This window comes from Nymphaea colorata, chromosome 5 (genome assembly GCF_008831285.2).
Source record: "Nymphaea colorata isolate Beijing-Zhang1983 chromosome 5, ASM883128v2, whole genome shotgun sequence".
NCBI classification, from domain to species: Eukaryota; Viridiplantae; Streptophyta; class Magnoliopsida; order Nymphaeales; family Nymphaeaceae; genus Nymphaea; species Nymphaea colorata.
Window position 1 is genome coordinate 4,565,791 of NC_045142.1, and position 23,736 is coordinate 4,589,526.

Below are 23,736 nucleotides of genomic sequence, written 5' to 3' on the forward strand. Positions count from 1 at the left end.
CATTAAACAACTGAAAAAGTACCATTACGCCATCTAAAAAGATACAAAAGTCATTGTCACAAAAACGTGTACGGGTATTATATGGCAAGGAATTTCTCGGGTATAATATCGCAAAGTTGTATATCTCGAGAAAATCTCGGCGAATTTTTAAAAAATTTAAAACATTTAATAAATCCTGAAAATTATAAAAAAATACAAAGAAAAGGGGGGGGGGGACGAGTATAATACCCGTATTATATGTGTATCATACCTGTATCCCATATAATACTCATATTATGCGCATATTATACCTGTATCCCATATAATACTCAACCAATGTTACATCCATATGATGGGTAACTCACTTGTAATGTCCTTGGTAGAAAAGTTTCCAGCAATTCTGGAAAGGAGTTATGCAAGTAAAAAGTCATTTCTTTCTCATGCGAAAAGAAATTTTTCATCTATTTACTAGATATGACCGTCAAATTTCTTGTCCAAATCAACCTTCTACAAGTTTTCCTTATGTTTCTCCATGAAAGTAGTCGACTAATCCATGCCCACAATTTGCATTCTGCCAAATCATTCACATCTTACGTAGAAAGAGTTAAAGTAGACGAGGGTAGACTGTAGAGTTGATAGTGTTCTCCACCGGTGGGCATATTGGAAACCATCCATCTAATCCACCAACCAGTAAAGGCTGACCAGAGGTACAATCTAGGCTTTCCCTTGTCCCACAAAGAAGAAGAGATTAACCAGAAAAGACCATACAAGCCGACTCACAATTTGTCTTTGGTCGGTACCACCTCAGTCTTACACCAAAAAGACAGCGAGCATCCAATGATTCAGAAACTCAATGCAATAACTAGTTAAAACATGCATTCCATGAAAAGCTTCAATCTAGCTATCAATGCTACTACGACGCCCAATTTACTCTTCAAGATCGTGGGACGAACTCACTCATAGCAATGGTGTTTGCTTGAGATTTTACAAAACAGAGCCATTCGACCTCTCCAGCTAACTCCATATGCCACTTGTATTGGAACAACGATAATGATCCTTAATCAGGAAATAAGCAGCAAAATGCAAAGGCGCAATTAAAGCAACGGACCAAGCTCTCCCACGGGAAAGCGAAGGCATGAACAATAGAAAGAAACGAGAAGCATCAATAAAACCCATCAGAAATAAAACAGGGAGACGCAAAACCCTAATCAAACTACAGCTTGAGCTTGAACACATCAAGAACCAAACCAGACGGAGAGCAGAAGACTCGCCAATTAGGCAGCCAATCCAAAAATAATTGCGGTAAAGAGTCTCGAAAGCGGAGGAAATGAGACTTACGAATCTGTCCTGGAGGATCTTGGCACCCTCAGCGACGGCGTGTCCGGCGTGGTGAACGACTGTGTCGGCGTAGTTGCGCACCGTCCGAGTGAGAGTGTTCTTCCCACCGACCTCGACAGCCTTGTTCACGGCAGACCTAAGCCACGACATCTCGTAGAGGGAGACAACGAGAAAGAGACAGCGAGAGAAATGGAAGGAAGAAGAAGAAAAAGAAGAACAGGAATGGCGACGGAAGAACAGGTACCCGGGTCTTTTGGCAGATATTTTCAACGATAATTCACAAAAAACTGGGTTTCCCCGGTAGATTTTCACATAAGCGTCGTAAATTTTTTACAATTATAATAATCGGCCACATCGTTTTTCACCAAGACACTCAAGAAGTGGAATTATTCGGTTGACCGTTAGGATTAGGGTTGCACGAGAGCAGTTAACCTCCGGGTAGAATACGGATTCAAATCGGATCCGGTACAACTGAAAACTTTTTGAATCGGACCTGGCCAATTTGGAACCCTGCTTAGGGTAAACGAAATCGGGTTATGATCCAATTCCCTATCCGGATCAAACTGGCTAGTTTCACGTGAGCTTATAAACAAATGGACCGGGTAAGTTAAATGGGCTCAACCCCATATCCAATTAAGTATTTAAGTATCTCTATGGAAATTATTATTTGACGACGCAAGGGGTTTGGTTGATGATTTCAATTGGATCAGGGTCATGTGAGATCCGCAGGACCTTAGACCAGATCCAGTGAGGGCACCTCTTCAAGGAACTTGTCTCGGGTCCAATACAAGGGTCCGATCCGACTTGTATGTCATCCATATGAATAATATGTATGGCCATGATCTAGAGCCAAAGTAGCGCGGAATCTGGTTTAGGATGATTAGGCGTCGTTCATGTGTACGAGCATGAATTCTAGCCGTTGATCCGGTTCTAACCATAGAGAGGGAGATGTCACCGACACTGTGAAAGCCTCGTGTCTGCGTCATATGACATCATATGTGGGCATGCCACGGGCTTTATGACGTGAACCATTGGCAAAATAATATCATATTAAATAAAAAGCATATCTTTTATTATGGAATATAGTGATTGGCATGCACAAGCTGGAAAACCTTGTGCCTTTCGAAGGGTATTTTTTTATTCTTGAAAAAACGGTTTATTATGTATATTAAAAAAATAATTTAAACAGAATGTGAACCTCTTAATGTCTTTATAAACACTAATTTAATATAAATTAGGTTTTAGTTCAAGTTGTTTTTGTAAAAAAAAAGTTGCTATCAAAATTTTGTTGTTACAAAGGCAGTTCTTTTTTCAATTATTAAAAAAAGTTATTAAAGTGAAAAAAAAAAGACTAACTTAATTTGTGTTTCTCACCAAATCACTCTTAAGATCATATTTATAAAGTTAGATTAACAAAAAAAAAACAATGGTGCTCAAGCAACTGGTCATCGTCAATACAATTTTTATGAGGGTTTTTAACAAAATAAAACTAAAAAATATCCCACCACAGATATCCACTTGTGTCTCATATCCAAGTCTCCATACTCACAAGTAATGTGATCGTTTTCCTTTCACAAATTCAACGTCATGTGAATACAAACGTATAATTTTGTAGAATTAAAAAAAATACTAAAATTAAATGTGTAAAACTATTTCTATAAGGTTTTTGAAATCATCTGACTTCATTAATGTTCTCATTTATATAAGGTTTGATTCATGAGAAAAAGTTGGAAGCACCGTGAAGCATGGGCAGTAGGTATGTTCTAAGGAAATGCACGCGCACAAATATGTATGCTTAAGATAGCTTGATTAAGGCTCTCTATCATTTACGATACATACTCTTAGATCATCTTGATGATGTTGAAAAAGTTCGTACATTGCCGATGAGGACCTAAGTCAAATTAGAAATTTAAAATGAATTGTCATACAACAATATAACCAAATTAAAATAATAAAAAATTCAAACTTAGAACTTGGTATATTGAATGATAGGATTATTCTAGAAATCATGCACAAATTAGATACAAATATAAAGACTAATTGTTTGTGCAATCTTTACCACCTCATCCAAAAAAGGAGAAGCTCCAAGGAGACTTATCATAGATTGGTGGGATTGATGGCAGTAGAGATTGAGACTTAGCATAGCCTGGTCAGATTGATGGCAGTAGAAAGCATGTCACCATTCGATTCATGTGGGTGTCAGGCTTCTAGTTCTAGGGGCAAGTTGACTCTCTCTCTATCTCTCTCTCATCCAGAGAGAGAAGTCTGAGTTGTCAAGAGTAACAAGTACCATTAGTTGAGGATAAAAGTAAAATTACTTAAAATAAATTATCAAAATACTTATTCTGCAATCTAACCTTGCGGATAAAATGTTAAGGATGCCTTGGTAGAAAGCATGTTTAAGATATCAAGTCAATTTTGTTTTTTTCAAGTTTAAATGTGTTTCCTAAACCATTCAAAAACTTAAACAGCTCTTATAACATTAAAATATTGATATTGAAAAAAAAAATGAGTTTCACCAAAATTAAAATATCTTCTATTTTAAATTGGCATTCATAAACATGTCAGCATGCCCCTATCTTGTTAACGTGGTTTGGTGGGCACCACAATGCGCCCTTCCTTGTGTTTGGGCTCGTGTATAAACATATCTAACTTAAATATTATCTTCTTGTCAAGAGCCAGCACACCATGGTGCTTTATATCTCAAACCACAACTTATACACACTTCCGGATACACAAATATTATGTTCATGGAATGCATGTTATTAACGCACAAGATAAAACAAAATTCATGTTCTTGTTCAAGGAAACATGGTGTGATTAAAAAGACAAGGACTGACTTGAGAGATACGTACTAAATATTCAGCATGCCAGTCGCATGTAAAAACATTTCTTTCCCTTGACATTTGAGAATCAACCCTATAGAGGCCTGTTTAGCAAATAGAACAGTTATAATCCATGAATATACTTCAAAAGTTGGACAAATTCATACTAATATTCCATACTGTTCCATTTACCAAACAGACCCTCGCTTATTATCAGTTACCTTCCGTTAAAACTTGTATGAAGTATGACCTCAAGAAGTAGGCATGACCAACAGACACCTACCAACATACACCAATAACTCAGGACAGGAGACAAGGGATCCTACCTGCGGTGCCGCTTCGTGTGGTTTGCAGGACTGTGATGGCCGATAGTTACAAAGATCCCATGTTCAAATTGCATGAAAGACAGCCGGCAATGCCCAAGCGAAGGGAAGATTTTGCTCAATTTTGCAGTGCTTGGATGTACTATTGTTTGTTTGGACAGGAAATCATGGAAAGAATGTAGTAGACGCGAGAGAGAGGGAGAGAGAGAGAGAGAGAGAGAGAGAGTATGGAGCAGCCAAGAGCCAGAACAATTTGGATAGCAAAGCAAGCCACTTTTATTAGACAGACAGAATATTAAAGAACAAATAGCTTACAAGTTACAACATACACAAAGATGGGCTATCTGTAATAGAGACCATCTGTCGTGGAACATCTGTGCATCTCAATGTCCAATGAATGAATTATGGCTCCAGGACGTTTGGTTCCAAGAATTAGACCTCAATACTCGTGAAAGGCAACTTCCAGTAGTTCCAGTTGTTGAAATCCTCCTGTAATTAAGGGGCATCATCCAATCACACCACAAATTCACAGCCAAGTAAAACGGTGAGCGGTATAGAAATGCAGCAACTTTGCATCCTCGAACTTTTTATGAAGGTATAGACCTGAGGCTTACACAAGGGTCTTTCTCTATTCAAATATAATTTTGCCAACGGGGAAATTAGCCCGAAATAGGGCAAAAAAAATGAAAACGGGAGAGAAACAAACCTGCTCTGTTAGAGACGTTGGGGGAAACATATCATTCACTAGCGTATGCAAAGAACAATATGACCTTGAATCAACGCAATTATCAATGGCCACTTCACCCTGCTCAAATTCAACATGAGAAGATCATTTAAAATTAAACAAAATAGCAACAAATTTGTAGCTGGCAAATCAGGGATCTAACCTTGGGATTTATAATAAATATTTTTCCTTTTGGTATACCAATCTTCCTGTAGCTGAGCTCATCAGTGTCTCTGTTCCCAAATCCAGCATAAAATGGGTTGTAGTCAGAAGGAAATAGAGCTCTTATTTCCTGCCAGAAAAATGAAGCAAAATGGATTACCACACAGAAAATCTGAAAATAGTTAGATCGTACACAATCAGAAAATTGTGTGAGTTTTACAGGAAATCTTAGGACAGTTCCCAAACAAGACACAACCATAATCTTAAAGAAACAATCAGGGAACTAAGCTTGCAATCGTGGAACCCAACAATCAGGGAAGTTATCTGGATGTCATGCAGGAATGCATTTGTCGCCTTGCAGAAAATGGGCTCTGTGCCCTTCCTGAGCAAATGGCTTAGGTGAAGTTCCATAAGTACTCATCAAACTAAAACCTCAAGAGAAGGTGCTTCTCTGATCTGAGATTGGTTGGCAAGGCCTCCATCAGAAAAGAAATCACTGAATATGCTCCGGAATGGAGTGAAGATCCGCTAGCCCAGTGTTGTAGCTTATCACTATGAAAGATCGGTACAACTATTCATTTTCTTAACAGTTTACATTCCCAGGGGCATATGTGTGGCTCCTAGTGTGTGTTGTATAAAACGCCAGGTAACCTGATCTCACTCACGTTGCATGTAGTAGTAACAGTAGTAGCACTCTGAGATCCTCTGCCTTCAAGCCGACCCAGATTGCTCAAACCTAACATTAGACCTAGCCTATGTGGCATGTGGTAGGCACAAAATGCCACTAAACCTAAACAACATTATGCTCAGCTTGAACATGAGTGGAGCCGACAGGCAAAAAATGGCTGGAAGCAAATTGAGCTTCCGACCATCAGAACTCAATGCCAACCCTTTTTTGTGCCTTTCACTTGATATTCTTCTTTTGCAAACATAGTTTGTGGAAAAAAGAAAACTTGAGAACATACTATCTTCTTCCTTATGTGAACCCATTCCCAAATCCCAACTGCAGAACGATGTCTGTAGCTGTACATGAGCCCAGACAGATAGAACAGACCTAACTACCCTTTTTCGCATCTAATCACTATCTATTTCAGCTCAACATCCTGGCTTGGTAGTGAAACAAAGATCACATGCTAGAATTTTTTCCAAAACTTCATGGACCATGGTTGTTTTTTTTCAAGAGCAGGACCGATGTGTAAATAAACTAGTTTTTGGACCCAGACCGCACTCTTAAAATTAGCACTTGGATCAAACTTTATTCAGACAGGCTAGTTATTGTTAATCTTCCTTGAATCATCAAAATATTAAAATGGTATGAAGTCAGATCATCAGGACCTTGTTTCACACTGGGAAAAGATAAAAAAATGCATGAGCTAAGGCACATTTTCTGTTGCAGAAGCCTGAGTCATCAGACTCACTATATAGTTCTTATGCCACACAAGATAGAATACCAAAGAAGGAAAGAATGGATGTAATTTCTAGCCACACTTTCAAGCTTCTATCGAATATTTTTTGGAAGAGAAGTGAAGATGTATCATATGATTACCTCCAAACATGCAATCTTAAACTCATGGGGCTTTCTTCGCACAACTGCAAATGGACCATGGTAGACAAAATTCAGATAATAAAATAAAATTACATAACAAAAAACTAATAAAAAAATTCAACTTTTCTGGCAGAAAGAAAAAGAGCTTATATTAGACATATTTAAACTATATTTCGTACATAAATGAGGTTCAAGACAACTCATAATGATGCCATGGGAACAACAGAGCACTACAAAGACATTTCGCCAATTTGTTTGATGGAAACCTAGCAGTACCGACCGCAAATGCACACTCCTTATATGGATAAGTAACAGTCTATCACAAAAATGGCTACCCCCAGCCAATGAAGGTTGAAAGCATTTTAAAGAGCCTCACTTATGCAGGCAAAGCCTGTTAGCATCTGCTACCTATCCTGTTCTCACTGAAACGAAAGCAAAACTCAACACATGCACACGATGCCAGTCCTAATCCCAAATTAGGAATCCCAGTTGGTAGCAAGCTGCTACCAAGCCCCACCCTTAACAACTGGAACTCACGCACATCCCAAACAACCCTAATCCCCGATTAGGGTAATCCCTCCCAGAGGGCTCTACAACTGAACTCTGCTAAAGATCACCCCTGGACACACAGCACCTGCTTATTTATAACGCTGACACTGGGTCTATGTTCAGGACCGGACCCGTAAGGCAGCCATGATCGGAGACTCAGTGACTAACAATTACTCCCCCTTATGAAAAACACCTTGTCCTCAAGGTGTGAGGAAAATTTTGGTGATCGAGACAGGCCTTCCTGTATTTAGACACCTTCCTGCCATGTCCTAAATTGAAATCTTTATGGATCGGACGGTGACTAATGTCGCAATACTGCTGTGTGTGGCTTGCAACCCACAACCACCCAATCTCTGAATCTCCCCTATGCCGTCACACCTATATAGCTGTTGCTCAGACACCAAATGCATGCGTTTCTTGAGAAATAGGAGCTGTAGGACCATCTTTGAATTTATCGACAGAGTCACCTCATGTGGAAGAAGCACATGATCAAATTCTATTTTTTCGTGGTATAATTGTTCCTTGTGTTTGATCAGAAAGCAATTACAGTCAAGCCCAAATAACCATATCCTTCACCTTTGCAACTGTTTTGTACTTGTAAATCCTGCACGTAAAATGCCACATGGCCCCAACAGCAATAAAGGAATTTTCATTTACATATAAACAGGGCACCCCTACCCTCATTTCTCACCTGACATTGCAACTCTAGCACTCGTGACAATAAACCTACCTCTTTAGAGCAAAACCAATGATGAATGGTGCCAAATTCACAAGATGGAAAGGGTCGCCTTGGTCAAACGGTGCAGGAAAGGATGCGACTTCATACAAAATATTTCGGTTGAGAGCATCATTGCTTGTCCACATGCTCCTCACAGTTATTATCCCCATTTCTGCTCCGACTAGGAAAGGATCCTTCCAACTTATTGCCTTGTTCCACACACTACCAGGACGCCTTGCGTGCAATAGTGGAGTGTCATGCCGACCACCCACAACATCTACAGGTACTCGTAACCCGTCTATGACTTCACATGAACAGAAATCTGTGGACAAGCAGTGGGGATACCTCGATGCCATGGCTGCTGACGTGAATGAGTCCCGCGAATGATCTTCAAGGCCACCCCCTTATCACTTCAGTCCCCATGTTCTACAAAATTTCTGTACAGAGCTGTGATGGTTTGCGACCTAGCGAGCCATCGTCAATGGAAATCTCTATTGTCCCTGCTTCTCGATCAGCTTGATGATTATTAGGGTCCACACAGAGATGTTTAGGGTCAATTAATTCATACATTGTTTTGAGACCAAAACTGTAGGGTCTGTCCCATGCGGGCAACAAGTGCTCATATTGTGGCGAACTCAACAAGGGTTGAGTGAGCCCTGTCGGTTCTCCAATTCCAAATAATGATTGTACCAAATTTTCCAAAGGCCCCTGCATACCTAGGTACTCATATGCAAGCAAACAAGGTGCAGGATTCGCATAGTACTCCAGCTGCTGCCGCACATACCTATTAGTCTTCAAGCAAGGTAGAGCCCCTAGCGTCTACAGTTCGAAGAATTGGCACTTCCGCTTGGTAGCCTTTTTGGCTATCAGACGTGTCTTTACCACAAATCTACATATCTTCTTTGTGCTAGACTCATATTGACGTTCTGCAGAATCCATTGTTTTCACTTGTCACATTTTGCTGCACCCATGGTGCCAACGAATGGGACACTGTAGGAGGATGAGCAGATGGTAGCCTGGAATGACATTGATGTCGTACTGTGGTATTTTGTCATTCCTTGTCTCTTTCTATTCCAATGAATCTTCTTCCTCCTTTTTTTGAAGGGCAAATCAGAAGCCCTCGATCTCTCCTGCCTCCAGTTTTTTCTTTCATGCCTGCCATGAGCCCTATTGGGTGGCATCAAAGGTTTTGCATGCATCCAGGGAGGTTTCCATGGCCTTACACTGTTACACATCTTTGATCCCTATGTAATACTGCATCCAGAGTGACCTGGCGCTCTACCAATAACTGCTCTTTCGAAAGATTGGTGAATCCTGAAACTTTCATATCCCAACATGAAGATTGCATAAAAACATTAGAAAAATGGTGTGTACCTCGCCTTTTTAGTTTTTAATGTTGGCGATAGGACAATATTGTAATCCTGTAGGTCCTCCTCTTCACTGCTTGTAATCTCTTGCTTCATGAACTCGTCACGACTCACGAGGGGAATTGCTGATGCTACTGTAAAACTTGAGTTGATGGAAAACCTTCTTAGCAATTTCCACTTGAAAGGCCCGTGCTATCGTTGCTGCTTGACTTACATTAGTATCCACTTACAAAAACTCAGATATTCTTGGTTCCATTCTTCCTACCATCGACTCTGTTCAGCAACTGTTCTAGCAGCCCTCTAAAGACCTTTTGCTCAACCATCATCATCTCCAACCCCTGACCAATGGATTGCAGGGATTGTTCCATCTACCTAAAACTCCTTTCCATCGCCTCCAGGCGATCATTCATCATTTGGTGCTCTTCATCCAGTCGCTTGCAGAAGGATTCAAGAGCCGAGAGTACCTCATTAGCATCCACTGTGAAGAGGGTGGTCTGGCTTGGTGAGAATGATGACCGGCTCTGATACCAATTGCTAGCGTTTGCTACCTACCATGTTCTCACTGAAACGAAAACAAAACCCAACACACGCACATGATGCCAGTCCTAATCCCAAATTAGGAATCCCAGTTGGTAGCAAGCTGCTACCAAGCCCCACCCTTAACAACCACAACTCACGCACACCCCTAACAACCCTAATCCCCAATTATGGTAATCCCTCCCAGAGGGCTCTAAAATTGAACTCTGCGAAAGGTCATCCCTGGACACACACCACCTGCTTATTTATAAGGCCGACACTGGGTCTATGTTTAGGACCCTACCCGTAAGGGAGCCATGATCTGAGACCCAATAACTAACAGAGTCACTATGAGTTGATTGGTTTACAATACAATGAGAACAAGAAGAATAATATGCGTATCATTTTAAAAAAAACCTAAGGAACTCATATTTATGTACATGAGACACATATGCTCATAATACAGATAAATATATATCCCATGTACGTGGGCATGAGAAAAATGTCACTAAAACATTTGAAGCAGATTAAATCCTAACCACCAAAATATCAGTTTGAGAATTTTGATTTTTTGAATGATAGAATTTTGTCATTGAATACCTAACAAATGTGGGATGCCACAGGAGTGACTATTTTGAGGTAGCAGTACAGATATTAAAACTCCCAGAAGAATAGGCTCCTGGTAACGATGAGGAACACTCCAAAATATGAATTAACACCCTGGGTGGAGGTCTCCACTAAAAGTTTCACTTTTCACTTCAAAATTCAAAATCACGAATATAAAGAACAATTAACAACAAGGAACTGTCCTGCTACATGAAGACATTAAGTGGAGCAAGGAGGAGGTTTCACTTTCAAGAGGCAGGTAATGAGAACAGTACAAAGTGATCAGATTCACTGAACTATTTAAAATACTTCCCTTAGGAGCACAATATCAAGAGATTTAACTAGTTATTTCCCAACCAACATTGTTCAATCAATCCGTCCTCTTTCCCAGCAGCAAAATTATAGTCATCTAAGGGAACATTGAAGAGATTAGTTATTTTCTGACCAAGAACATTTAGTCAATTCCTCCTTTTCATTCACCAAAATAACTTGCATGAATCCAATCAGGTCCACAACAACTACATCTATAAGGTATAAGAAACAGAAAACACATTCAATCTCACAACTTAAATACAAAAAAGAGGAATAATGAATTTGTCCATTTCTAGATAAAATATTGATAACATGCTGAGAATAAATCTTGACCTTCTCGAATAAAAGAGTAAGACAGTCCATCAGGTGAAATCAAAACAGGCCCATTGGGCAATGCTTTCCCATCCTGCAGCCACAGCACATGGCATTGTAGCCAATATGTCAAAAACAAAATTTGACCCATTATTACAGAAATATTTCAGGCCCATCAGTTGGTTTGAGACTGTTGAATTTAGAGATGTGAGTAGGACTAAGAAGTTAATACCTGTTTGAGATTATGGAGAAAATTCCTGGTCAAATATGCTTGAGCTATTGCACGTGCACTCAGAAAAAGTAATTGATAGCCATTCTCCTATAATTGAGAAGGAAAAAGACAGTGCATGAATGTAACTATCAGGCTATGGTTGCAAAGCTGCACCACATGAATAACTTTGGTACTTGCAGCATGACAGAGACTTGGGAAAATTTATCCTGACAATAACAAGCCTAAAGGATTGGCAACTACTTATAATACTGCAGGCTCATGAAGTACCTTAATTGCAGAGAACAACCTTGCGACACCAGACTGAGTCCAATCTCTTCCAACTAATGGCATAAATTGACCAAGGACATCAGACCTAAAAACAGAATGAATGAAGTTACCCACTAAACAAAGAATGAAAGTAAAGGATGTTAGAGTTTAAAAGCATGTACCTCTGTTTACAAAATCAAATTTCTAAGACAAGCCACTCCTAAAGATGCTCTGCAGATTGGAGCAAGACTAAATTATAACCTAAGATTTTCACTACCTCCATCAGGCAGTTCGCCCTATGAGATCACTTTTTCTCTTTGACGTAGATAACTTAAAGATCACTTAAAACTATAGAAGAATGACCTTGAGAGAAAGAAACACAGAAAAAAATACAGGACATAGCCTACCTGCATAGAAGTATGTCACAGCCCTGGGAACACTGATCAAATGATTGATGTAATGCAAGTGCAGACTGAAGTGTAGCAACAACCATGATAAGTAATAAAATTGCCACTCATGAAAAGTTCAACTCAAATCTTAGTCTCACAGTGACCAGGAATTGGGATGCTTTTGCATTTTAGGACTACACTCATATCAACAGAAAAAGAAAATGTGACTTTTGGAAATTGTTGTAAAATCTTAAAAGAATTTCTTTTCTTTCATAATTTTAGAAACTTTGTCGTGACTTCTTATTTTTGCAAGAGAACTCCTATGAATCTTTTGTTTCACAACTGGTTCATTATCCTTTATATATTATCACTTTTAAAAGCCTCTGGGTTGGAGAAAAGAAAAAAAAGAAAATCCTAAGAAAATGCTTCTGAATAGATCTCCAAGAAGAACAGTGGGGACCAAGATATAGACAACTAATATTGACCCCAAAACTTGGAAACTTGGAGAATCTCCAAGAGGAATATTGGAAACCAAGAGATAGACAACTAATATCGATCCCAAAACTTGGAACCTTGGGACCAAAGGAGTGTTGGGCTGCATGTAATAGCCATCAGGCCCATCACCATCTCTCATCTCGAGTTTAGGGAGAAACAGAGCACAACATCACTACACCATGTCAGATACTTAAACTTCAGAGGACATATTTAACGGTAGATTGCAGACTTTATTCATCAATTTAAAGTGTGGAAAAATTGTGCATGTTCAAGGCAAACTTTCTATCATTTACCCAGTGCAATTAGACACTCTCATGTAAGACATTATAATGACACAAGAATGCAAAAATTCATCAGTACAAAAATGGAAAGAAACAAAAAGCCTAATCATATAGCTTTGCACTACAAGCAATAAAATCAAATAATTATGTGCTTGCAGTGATTCATAACATACCTCATCATTTAAGTATTGAAAAAACTAACTAAAATGATGAACTATTAAGCCTGGGGAAAGTGGGCCCCTATTCTATGCTTTATCAGGCATGCGACTGTTATTGGAATAGAAACAAATGTTTGCATGGCGATGTAGCACTCACTTGGTAATGGTCCCATCAACATCAGATATGACAATACGTGCATTAGACTTCCATAGATAGATGCGAGCATCAACCTGTACAAAGACACTCTCATTAGGATCACAAAAAACATCATCCACAAGAACTGTTTTTTAATCAGACTCACTTAAATGCAATATTCATTAGTTGCAGACAGTATTAAGTGCAAATTTTTAAATGGTTGTATAGTGTACCTGCTGCTTCCCTAGGACCTTTGTACAAAAACTGAAAGTAATAACATTCTGCCCATCTTTCAAATTTAGAGATGCAATCTGTTCACTTGTAGGAATGTTAGTGCGCATCAACTGCTTTCTTGGAGAATCAGTCTTATTATTAGATGGAGCCGCTGTTGTCACACTAGGACTCTCTGATGGAGGTTCAGAGAGCAGGGACACCTCATCATTGAAAGAGTCACTGTTACTCTGTTCAAGAGTTTTGACCCGTCTAAATGGTATAGACCAGAATCTCCATCCTCGCGAAGGAAGAGGAGAAGTACCTCGAGAATTAAGTCTTGAAATCACATCCTGTTCAACAGGAATAGCATCTAATGGGTCAGATGGAAATTCCAAACCAAATGCAACCATTCCAAGAATCAATGCAGCAGCCTTTTCCCATGGCAAATACTTCTCCTTGCATCTTACGATAAGATTTTTGTTCTTGATAATTGATGCACCTGAAGCTTTGAACTCCCCTTCAGATATTTGGTGTGCTTCAAAAGCTTGTGCAGCAGCAGCAATGCCCATGTTGGCATGAAGTAGGTTTCCGCAGAGAGAAATTTCAATACCTGAAACCCAGGCAACCGCTCAGCCTAGTAAGAACAACAAGTATATTTAATAGCGAACATACCTAGGAGAACCAAAAGATAGTTTCAACTACAAGAGAACTGTCCTCCTTGTTCCTAGTTACTTACTTCTGGTCAATCCATATTTTGCTAGTTCAGGTGAGATCTTCAAATGGGGCTCTGAAATATCCATGTTCCCAGTTGCTTCATCGCCGGCATTGTCCTGTGCAGATTGTGAATTTTTCACAGCCACAGTTGTGGGGGCTTGTTCAATTTCTACAATATCAGAATTTGGAGCCTCATTCTCTGGTCTAACTTCTGCTGTTTTATCTTTGTCAAGATCATCGTTATGTGCATGATCAATTTTCTCATCTATAAATGAGAAATGAGTGGTTTCAAGCTCCACAGGCAAGTTTTCTGAGTCATCATTCTCGATGTGTTTGGTGAGTTCTGAGAGGCCCAGGCAACTTGAGAAAAGGTCTTCTTGATCTTGGCTAGAGTCCACAACCAACTTAGCAACACTTCCATCTGGACCATCTTGAATGTTCTCAGCACAAAATTCAGGACAATCTCCACCATTACATTTTATCTCAATGTGGCTAGTAAGCTCATTTATTGCAGCACAAATTTCAGCAGCAGAACTACTTCCAGTACCATTGTTCACAATAACACCTTCAAGCAAACTGTCAGAAGATGTTGTAAATTCTTGAACTGAACAAGGAGACTGTTCACACAGCTCTAGTGTAGGTCTTTCAGGAGACTTTTCAGCACAATTTTCTATATAAACTCCCTGATACTCAGTAGACCCTTCTACCTCATTAATCTCCATTCCTGACTCTTGTTCTGTAACCAGGTAAGATTGAGGTGTGTTTAGCTGCATATTTTCCATGTTTTCTGGAGACTCTTCTACCTCATTCACATCCATCCCTGAATCTTCCTCTGGAACCAGGTAAAATTGAGGTGTGCTTAACTGCACATAGTCTGTGTTTTCAGAACTAGATACAGGAGCACTAATCAAATGACCATCCACAGTCATCAAAACCACTTCCGAGTCAGAAGATTCAGACATCCTTGACCCATCATCATCCAGCTGTACACCAATGGCACTCTCATATCGAAAACTACTGCTAGTGGATAACAACTCCTCTTTGTTCTCATCCAAGGCTTGTTCATCTATGAATCCTTCAACTGGTAGTGAAGATTCATCATTGTTGACTTCCTGCCTAGCCATCTGCAATTCAATAACACCACCTGACACTGTCTGGCTCTTCTCTTCACATGCATCATCCGCAACATCAATAATACCTGTCTCTGATGATCCTTTTTCAACACTTTGTTCCAAATCCTCATCCTGCTGACAGCCATCCTCTCTTGTATCAACCTCCTTCAAGAAATATGCCTCCCCTGAATTATCTAAATACATGTGAAAATTCGCATCTACGCCATTGACGGAGATAGTAACGATCTTCTCTGAGACCTTAAGAACACCCTGAAATTTGCCAAACCTCACGCACCAAGGAGTGGTTCTATAAGTACCGCCTTCCCTTTGCACCACAATAATGTCAACGGCGCCACCGAAGGGATGGAAAGGGGAGGCCACGGTTGTAACACCCTGAGATATCAAACTCCCAACCCTTCCCACCACATTCATCTTTCCAACATCTGATTTCGAAGCAAAAAAAAAACTATCTCATTCTGTCTTTAAAAGCGCCAGAATCAGCCTCCAACGACGTACTCGAACAAACTAACAATTCCCGAGCCAAAAGTTGTGACAACTGGACACCAATTACACGTTCCGAACAAAAACTCATGTAAATTTATAAGAGCAAGTAACGACTCGACTAAAAGATCAAGCAAACTACAATACACAGCAATCCAAGACATGGAGCAAGAAACTTAATAGAAACCTGTTAACATCCTGTTGCTAAGACAGAAGTACAATCAATTCCGAAATTCAGCACCATGCAACGGCGTAACAGGAACAAACGATAAAAACCCATGAAAGAAAAAGAAAGAAAGACCCAAAACAATGGCATGCTCCAAAACTGAAGCCCCGAAACCGCAAAAAACAACAAAAGAAATCCTTCTTAAGAAACAAGCGTAAGAGAAACAGCGGCAACGTTGGGACTATGACTCCAAGAGCGCGAAGCGTATATCAATCACTAATGGGAATAAAAGGAGGAGGAAAGGAGGGGAGAGGAGCCTGACCTCTGAGAAAGATGAAGAAACCAAGAATTCCCTGCGTGCCCCTGCTCTGTTGCTGAAACCAATGCCAACTAAGCACAGGATGGAGAACGAGTTCTCCAGGAACAACACCGACTGTCCTCCTCGAGGGTTTCTCCCGGAAGGAAGGGAGGGAGGGAGGAAGAAGGCAGGAGGGACGATCTCCTGGCGTTTCAAACCCACGCTGAGGGAGACGGTAGGTGGCGTTTTATTAAAGAGAGAGAAGGAGGTGGTCTTCCTAACTCCCCAACCGAGAAACATCCATGTCCCCCGAATTCGCATTTCCAGTCCGTCAAAACGTTTTTTTTTTTTTTTTCCTGCTGTTTTTTATAAACACAATTTATTTATCCAACATGTTTTTTTATTTTAGTGATAGAAAATGAATGATAAAACTTGAAGAGCTCAATTTAGCGTAACATGGTAAGGATTGAACTGGATATACTTTGATTATATCTTCTGTTTAGACATTCACATATTCAAATTTAAAGGTGAATACAAAAAGTTATATCTGAACTTAAATCTAAAACCCAATTTCACAATTAAATCTGATTTTTGTATTCATATGTGAATCTAAATTTTGTAACTGAAGAGTATTAGATACATAATATTTATTTCAAAGTAAATCTGATTTGAATCTCTTTGAATATTTACGTATATCTAAAATTAATTCCGAATCCACCAACCTGATTTCTTAAATCCAATATTTTTTTTTATATCTAATTTTTTTCACAACAGTTTAGTTGGATATATGATCCGAATCAAACATTTTGACATTTCTTAGAATTGATTGGTATGGAATAATTGTAGATCAAAAACAACTTTTCTTTATAATCTAACCGTAAAGATGTGGCCATAAGCACGTTTTGATGAGAAACATACAGTAAGTGATTTTTTAAGTTTAACATTGCTCTATAAAAAAAATTGGATGGCTCTGATGGCATCAAATTTTTTAATGTACAAAAATCAACGGTTTTTTCTTTTAAAAAAAAACTTGAACTAAGATGTAGTTTATGTTCAAATAGAATTTATAAAAACAATAAAATATTCACATGTTGTTTAAAATATTCTTTTAGCAAAAAATTAAGAAATCTGATTTTTGTCCACCGTGTTTGATAGCTTGGGGACTGAGATCTCAGGCTAGAAGATCTATGGTTTTAGCAAACTGCAAATCTCAAAACCTAGGACTTTAAATCTTTATTTGTCCAACAACGAGCAAAGACAACGCTAGGAACATGTTAAAGTCGGTTTCTAATCACGTTTTGAACACATTAAACAAACAAGATTCGATTTTTTCAGAAAATAATAATATATTTGTCTGCTTATCACGTTCCTGGGACAAAAATTCATTTATTAAGAAGAGAGCTTTTGTCCCCAGCAACCTTTTAAGAATTAAGAATTAGATAAATCATTGAATGCATGGTGGCATGATAGAGGCTTTGACTTGGGGGGGTCTCAACTTTGTGCTTTTCCCAATTTTTTTGTGTGGATGAAGTTTCATGACAGGGATACTACTTTTTGTGACTTCCTTTTCTTCTTCTTCTTATTCTTTTTTTTTTTTTAAATTCAGATGAGTATAATAATTAAGAATGTCAATGAAAGGGAGTTTATTCACATATTTAGATTTAAATATGAATGAAGAATAGTCATATCTGAATCTAAAATATGACCTGAATCTAAATTTTGAACCAAATCCAATCGATTTTTAAACTGTGAGAGCATTGGATATATGATGTTTATTTCGAACTAAATTCATCCAAATCCGAATCCGATCAAATATTTATGTACATCTGCATTTGGTCAGATGTCATTTCTTATATCTGAATCTAATCTGATTTCTTAATCTCATATTACATTTTTTCTACATCTGATTTTTTCAAAACGGTTCAGTCGGGTATGCGATCCAATTCGAATATTTTGACTTTCCTAACAATAAGATTAAGTAAAAAAAGTTATTTGTGCAATGAAAGTAGTAACTTGAAATTTAAGTTTCATCGAGTTATTATAGATGGTGTGAGCATGACAGCGATCATGAGATATAAACCTCAGACCCCTTAAGTGTGAGCGGCCTTTTGTTTAATTAGTTTAATCAAAATTTTAATATCTTTAACCGATTCGCACCTGGTTTGAATGTGTCAACCCTGGAACATTGTGTTATAGTATCTTATGAATTTGCCCTAATATTTGAATCTGCACATGGAAAAATTCATAGTTCTTCAATTGATAAGAAGAATCCACCTGAACCAAGACTTACCACCTAAAAAGACAAGGACCTTATCATATTTATGGTATTATAAAAAAAAAATTAGAAATGAAAGTTAAAAAAATTGTTGATCTTATTCTAGTTTTCCCCTCACCATTTTAGGAAACTGTTTTTATAACATCTTACAGTAAAATTGGTTGAAAAGCTTGAAAACATAGGGAAAAAGTCTTGGCATAATACGTGAAGAAAGCTCTCTTCTCACCCACATTTAAATGTTGAAGATTCCAATTCTTAACCAGTGAAGAAGATGGTTAAAGAATAAAGATTCCTTTCATAAGCCTCCAAGAAGGCCTTAGCTATTTTTGATTTTCGGATCTTTCATGCTGGTTTGGATCTCGATCCAAACTTGTCCAGCTGCCATGGACTCCCAACAATCAAGATCCAAACTCTACTCGTGTCATAGACCGTTTCTCTAGTTGTTGAAGTACAACCGGACAGATCATGATCTAGTTCGTCGATTTTTGATCCAGGTCCTAATTGATACACTATCAAATTTATCTTTAGACCCAACTTTCTTATTCTTTGGGTAGTATTTCATTTTATCGTCTAAGAAAAGAACTGAAGTTCCCACTCAACCCCTTTGCTTTTGGGAAATAAGGCTCATTTTAATGTCTCGGGGTCTTGTGATGTCCTTACATTGAAACGATAACTGACTGCTGCCTACCAACCTCCATTCCAACTGCTGCGCAAAGCCGCAAACTCTCTTGAAGACCTTTTCATTGTTCATTGTAATTTTAAGTTTCAAAGTCAGCATCAATATTTCTTTCCTTACCGAATAAGCACAATTCTAGATTCAACTCTAATACACCAGAAACTAGTAGGGATTTAGAGTTTCCACCAAACATTCATAAGATGATGTTTTCTAGGGACTTTTTTCTTCAATTAGCTTGTTGGAATCAAATTGGTGGCAATTGGATTAGTTCTAATCACTAATCAAAGAATGCTGTCTATCATTTATTTAGATTATTTCTAAATGAAAATTTAATAACTTTGTTAATTAATATAAATTATTTATTTATTTTTGTACCGAATTAAACATAGCTACCATTTCCCTGTAAAAACTTGATCCTGCTTTAACCTGCTTTGCTTGCGTCCTCGAGTAGGTGGAAGGGCATGCCAAACAACTTACTTCGTTCTTAAGTCACGGTAATTTCATTAATATAATGTTTTTTTAACGTAGTCACTTTTTGTGCCTCAGACACTTTTATGAAATTAAAGGAAAGTGTGCCGTCTAATGGAAATTATGCAAAATATTTCTCCAATGCCAGAAAGGACCGATATTCGGCATATTTTCAAGTCACGGACTCGGATAATGGATGGGAACTCTGACTCACCTTCCAGAGCCATCGAGTCACCGACGCTCAACAAACCTGGAGAAGGAAGAGGAAGAAAAGAGGGCAAAAAGAGAGAGAGGGAAGCACAGGAAGAACAAGAAGAGAGAGCTTGGGGGAACGAGAGCTCTGTAACTCCCCTTCTTCCTCCTCACGCGACCTCCCTGATTCCGTCCATGGCGGAAGCCTCTCCTCCCGTGCGTCCCCTCTTCGTCCTCTCTCTTCTCCTCTTACTCGTTTCTCCGTCGCTGGCGGAGATCAAGCACCTGCGGATCGAGTCCGACTCTCGCTCGATGATTCTCTTTGAGGAGTTCGGTTTCACTCCAACCGGCCATGTCACTATCTCCGTTTCCTCCGTCTCCTGGACCCCGGAAAACCCTGCCTCCTCCACCACTTTCGATCCTTCCACCATGGGCTTCCTCCTTCTCACCGAGGAGTCCCTCCTTCAGATCATCGCTGAGATCGAGCAATTATCTCATTTCTGCGTCCTCCGCAGCCCCCATGCCCACCTCCTCTTTGATTTCCACAGCCTCGACACCTCCACTCGGTCCTACAACCAGTCCTTCCCTGTCACCATTCCCAACCAGTATAGCCTCTTCTTCGCCAACTGCCGCCCGGATTTCCGCGTCACCATGAATGTCCGCACCGAGATCTACAACCTCGAGGGCAACGTGCGCGACTACCTTCCGGCCGGCCAGACTCAACTCCCAAAGCTGTACCTCGCATTCGCTCTCCTTTACTTTGCCTTTCTCTTCGCTTGGGTCTACTTCTGCCTTCGCTTCCGCAACGCCGTCCACCGGATCCACGCTCTCATGGGTGGCCTCCTCCTCGTGAAGGGCCTCAACCTCCTCTGTGCCGCCGAGGACAAGTTCTTCGTCAAGCGGACGGGCACCCCTCACGGCTGGGACGTCGTCTTCTACATCTTCCAGTTTGTTCGCGGTATCCTTCTCTTCACCGTCATCATCCTCGTCGGCACCGGGTGGTCGTTCCTGAAACCTTTCCTCCAGGAGCGGGAGAAGAAGGTGCTTATGATCGTCATCCCTCTTCAGGTCGTTGCCAACATCGCTTCGGTTGTTATCGATGAGACTGGCCCCTTCTCGAAGGATTGGGCCACATGGAGGCAGCTCTTCTTGCTGATCGATATCGCCTGCTGCTGCGCCATCATCGTCCCCATCGTCTGGTCGATCCGGACGCTGCGTGAGGCCTCGAAAACCGACGGGAAAGCCGCACGTAATCTTGCCAAATTGACCTTGTTTCGGCAATTCTATATGGTGGTGGTGGGTTATCTCTATCTGACGAGGATCGTCGTCTTTGCGTTGAAGACGATCACTGCATACAAATATAGGTGGGTGAGTACTGCTGTCGAGGAGGCGGTGACCTTGGTTTTCTACGCATTCATGTTCTATATGTTCCGGCCTGTTGAGAAGAACCAGTACTTTGTTCTTGACGACGAGGAGGAAGAGGCTGCACAGGCAGCTCTCCAAGACGAGGAGTTCGAGCTATAGGATTTCTGAATCCCGACTGGATGGCGTTGCACATTGCGAGTCGGTTTGGAGAACTGCACATTGTGGGGGATGCAGGTTTTTTGACTGGAATTCCGAAAAATTACTGGTCTTCCTTATTGCTGTTTCTTAACCCAATGATGTTAAGATAGAAAAGGTTTTGCTTTCTTTTTTCCAAATGGGTGGTTATTGTTTCATGATGTTGTTCACGAAAGGTCAATGTTAATTTTGTGTTCTAGCGGTGCTAGTTTTGTTTGTTATATAGATTCTATAATTGTCTGGATGCTCCATTTCTTTTTGTAGTTTACAGTGTGTTAAGAACAAGTAGGTACAAGTTACAGTGGGTAAAGATGCAGATTCATGTTTGGCGAGTATGACGGAACGGAAATGTATCTATGGAAGACATACACGATTTAGACAGTTTTCTCATTCAAGAGAGGGACATTGAGTTTTTCAGCGTGTCAGACATGTCAATCCAGCAGGTACATGGACGCTGCTTTAGGGAATAAGCATCACCTAGGGTTCATTGACTAAGCGCCCTGTCACCTTAAGCATGTCTGGTTACTCTGGTATAGTGAAGTCAGTTTGCGTAACTTAAGTCTGTCAATCTTGTGAACTCTTCAATGCAGCAAGGTGGCTAATACTGTGAAATTCGCTCTTATTGCTGTATATCCGTCTGTTTCTGTTACACTTTTGAGGATTTCATTGGTATCAGAAATTGACGATTTCTGAGCTGCTTCGTTGCTAAATGCGTGGAATAGCTGGGTTATTGATAGAGAGGTTCTCGTAATAGTCACTTTGCTTTGCTACGCCGTGGTGCTTGTTAGTCGACACAGAATAGGGGATATCGGTTATATTGTCTATACCTTACATGTACACACTTCACGAGTAAAATCAGGGAAAGTTCGCCGGTCATGGTAAGTGTTATGATGGTAAGTTTTATGGCTGATAACTTGCGGCAAATGGTTTGGCAGAACACTTGTGTCTCAAAATTGGGAAGGCGAGCAATAACTATTATTGTATTACAAAGGAGAGTTGCAGCACTGCAAGGGTCAAATCACCATTTCGATGTATTCAAGTATAATATTCTTTTGATTTTGAATTCGGAAACATCTTTCATATTGCTATTTATGAATTATGGAAACATCTTATTGTTTCTCGCTTTTCTAGTTTTCTAGTGTTGTTATATGCTATATGCTGCAAATTGTATCTTTTAACATGGATGGCTTAGTGGGAGTAACTTGGAAGACAGAGTCGTCTAAACTTATTTCTATATGGTGTTCGGACTTTTCTATGTCAATACGAGCCAGTGCCACTTGGGAGTGATCTTCAGTTACTACTCAGTGATTCTGTCTCTGTCTAATTACGTTTTGGATTCAGGGCCCGTTGTTTTGGTGCAGAAATTCTTAGCATAAACATAGTTATCTACTTCTTAAGAAGATTGTTATACAACCTTCTCACTTGCCTTACTGGTGAAGTATAGTATATTGACATCTTTGGGAATAGGGAGGATATGAAACAATATGCTACAGTAGTTGTCAAGGTTCTGGATAAGAAAGCCTGATTTTCCTACGGAAAAAGGTCACTGAAGAGCATATTTTGGTGTTTGAATGGCCATAATTTGCAGTTGTAAGAAAGCTCATGTACTCAGGTATTGGATTCTAGAGTTTGTGCATGGTCGGAAGCAAGTTATGTATGAATTTGTGGCATCCTGTCACACAAGTGAGTAGTCATTGTATAGTTGCAGACTGGCTTTGCATCAATTCTCCCCCGTGGAAGTTGATTGCTTCTCTCGACTGTAATTTTACGCTAATGAACTCTCAATAGTTTCCAGTGAATGAACACAATAGTTTACCTGGTTTGAATACCAATTATTATCACAACGAACATGTAGCTTATTGGTAAAATCTAAGGGTACTTTTCCCATCAGGTCGTGCAAAAAAGTAATAGCCAACTTTGTCCCATAATATTTGAATACCAATTATCATCACAACGAACATGTAGCTTACTGGTAAAATGTAATGGTATTTTTCCCAGCAGGTCGTGCAAAAAAGTATTTGCCAAGTCTGAGCCATAACATTGAACAAAAAACAGCTTGTACCATTCTAATTTTACACTAGTTTGCACCATTTTAATTTTACAGGTGATAGTGATCATCGTTGTCTAACGCGAAAGCTTTGACAAGGGTTCAACTAAAGCACATGATGCTCACAGAAGCACCTGCATGTATGTGGCAGAGGTTTGTCTTACATTAGTCTTTGTTTATTTTTTCATTTTTTGTGTGGCAGATGGCATTGAGTTTTACCAGATTACGCCAAGACGCACCTCAAAGCCTTGACCTTCTTCAACCTGACTGATCCCTAGCCAGGTGGATGGAACTCCACAC

At 39.6% G+C, this 23,736-nt stretch overlaps 3 protein-coding genes across 5 annotated transcripts in view; 1 reads left to right on the plus strand and 2 right to left on the minus strand.

The window, feature by feature from the left end:
- Positions 1–1,577, minus strand: part of LOC116254244 (uncharacterized) — a 31,591-nt gene extending 30,014 nt beyond the window's left edge. The window contains exon 1 of the mRNA XM_031629487.2: positions 1,318–1,577. Within this exon, the coding sequence (XP_031485347.1) occupies positions 1,318–1,467 (150 nt within the window). The 5' untranslated portion in view covers positions 1,468–1,577. The remainder of the gene's footprint in view (positions 1–1,317) is intronic.
- A 3,140-nt stretch (positions 1,578–4,717) lies between these two features.
- Positions 4,718–16,516, minus strand: LOC116254206 (phosphatidate phosphatase PAH1). Of its 3 annotated transcripts, none has more exons than XM_031629414.2 (11): positions 16,243–16,514; positions 14,164–15,696; positions 13,448–14,037; positions 13,236–13,309; positions 11,777–11,861; positions 11,510–11,596; positions 11,299–11,371; positions 6,898–6,941; positions 5,353–5,481; positions 5,172–5,270; positions 4,718–4,954 (listed from the first exon to the last, which is right to left on the minus strand). In XM_031629414.2, exons 2-11 carry the CDS (start codon positions 15,683–15,685, stop codon positions 4,898–4,900), a joined length of 2,760 nt encoding a protein of 919 aa, XP_031485274.1. In that variant the 5' UTR covers positions 15,686–15,696; positions 16,243–16,514; the 3' UTR covers positions 4,718–4,897. The 3 variants fall into 3 exon arrangements, 2 of the variants coding, with proteins under 2 accessions (XP_031485274.1, XP_031485272.1); XM_031629412.2 differs by having other exon boundaries at positions 14,164–15,809; XR_007573432.1 differs by lacking the exons at positions 4,718–4,954; positions 5,172–5,270; positions 5,353–5,481; positions 6,898–6,941; positions 11,299–11,371 and adding an exon at positions 11,938–11,986 and having other exon boundaries at positions 11,543–11,596; positions 14,164–15,809; positions 16,243–16,516.
- A 3,325-nt stretch (positions 16,517–19,841) lies between these two features.
- Positions 19,842–21,640, plus strand: LOC116254890 (protein CANDIDATE G-PROTEIN COUPLED RECEPTOR 7-like). The gene has a single exon (XM_031630523.2). The coding sequence runs from the start codon at positions 20,025–20,027 to the stop codon at positions 21,351–21,353; it is 1,329 nt and encodes a 442-aa protein (XP_031486383.1). The 5' UTR covers positions 19,842–20,024; the 3' UTR covers positions 21,354–21,640.
- Positions 21,641–23,736: the final 2,096 nt, after the last annotated feature.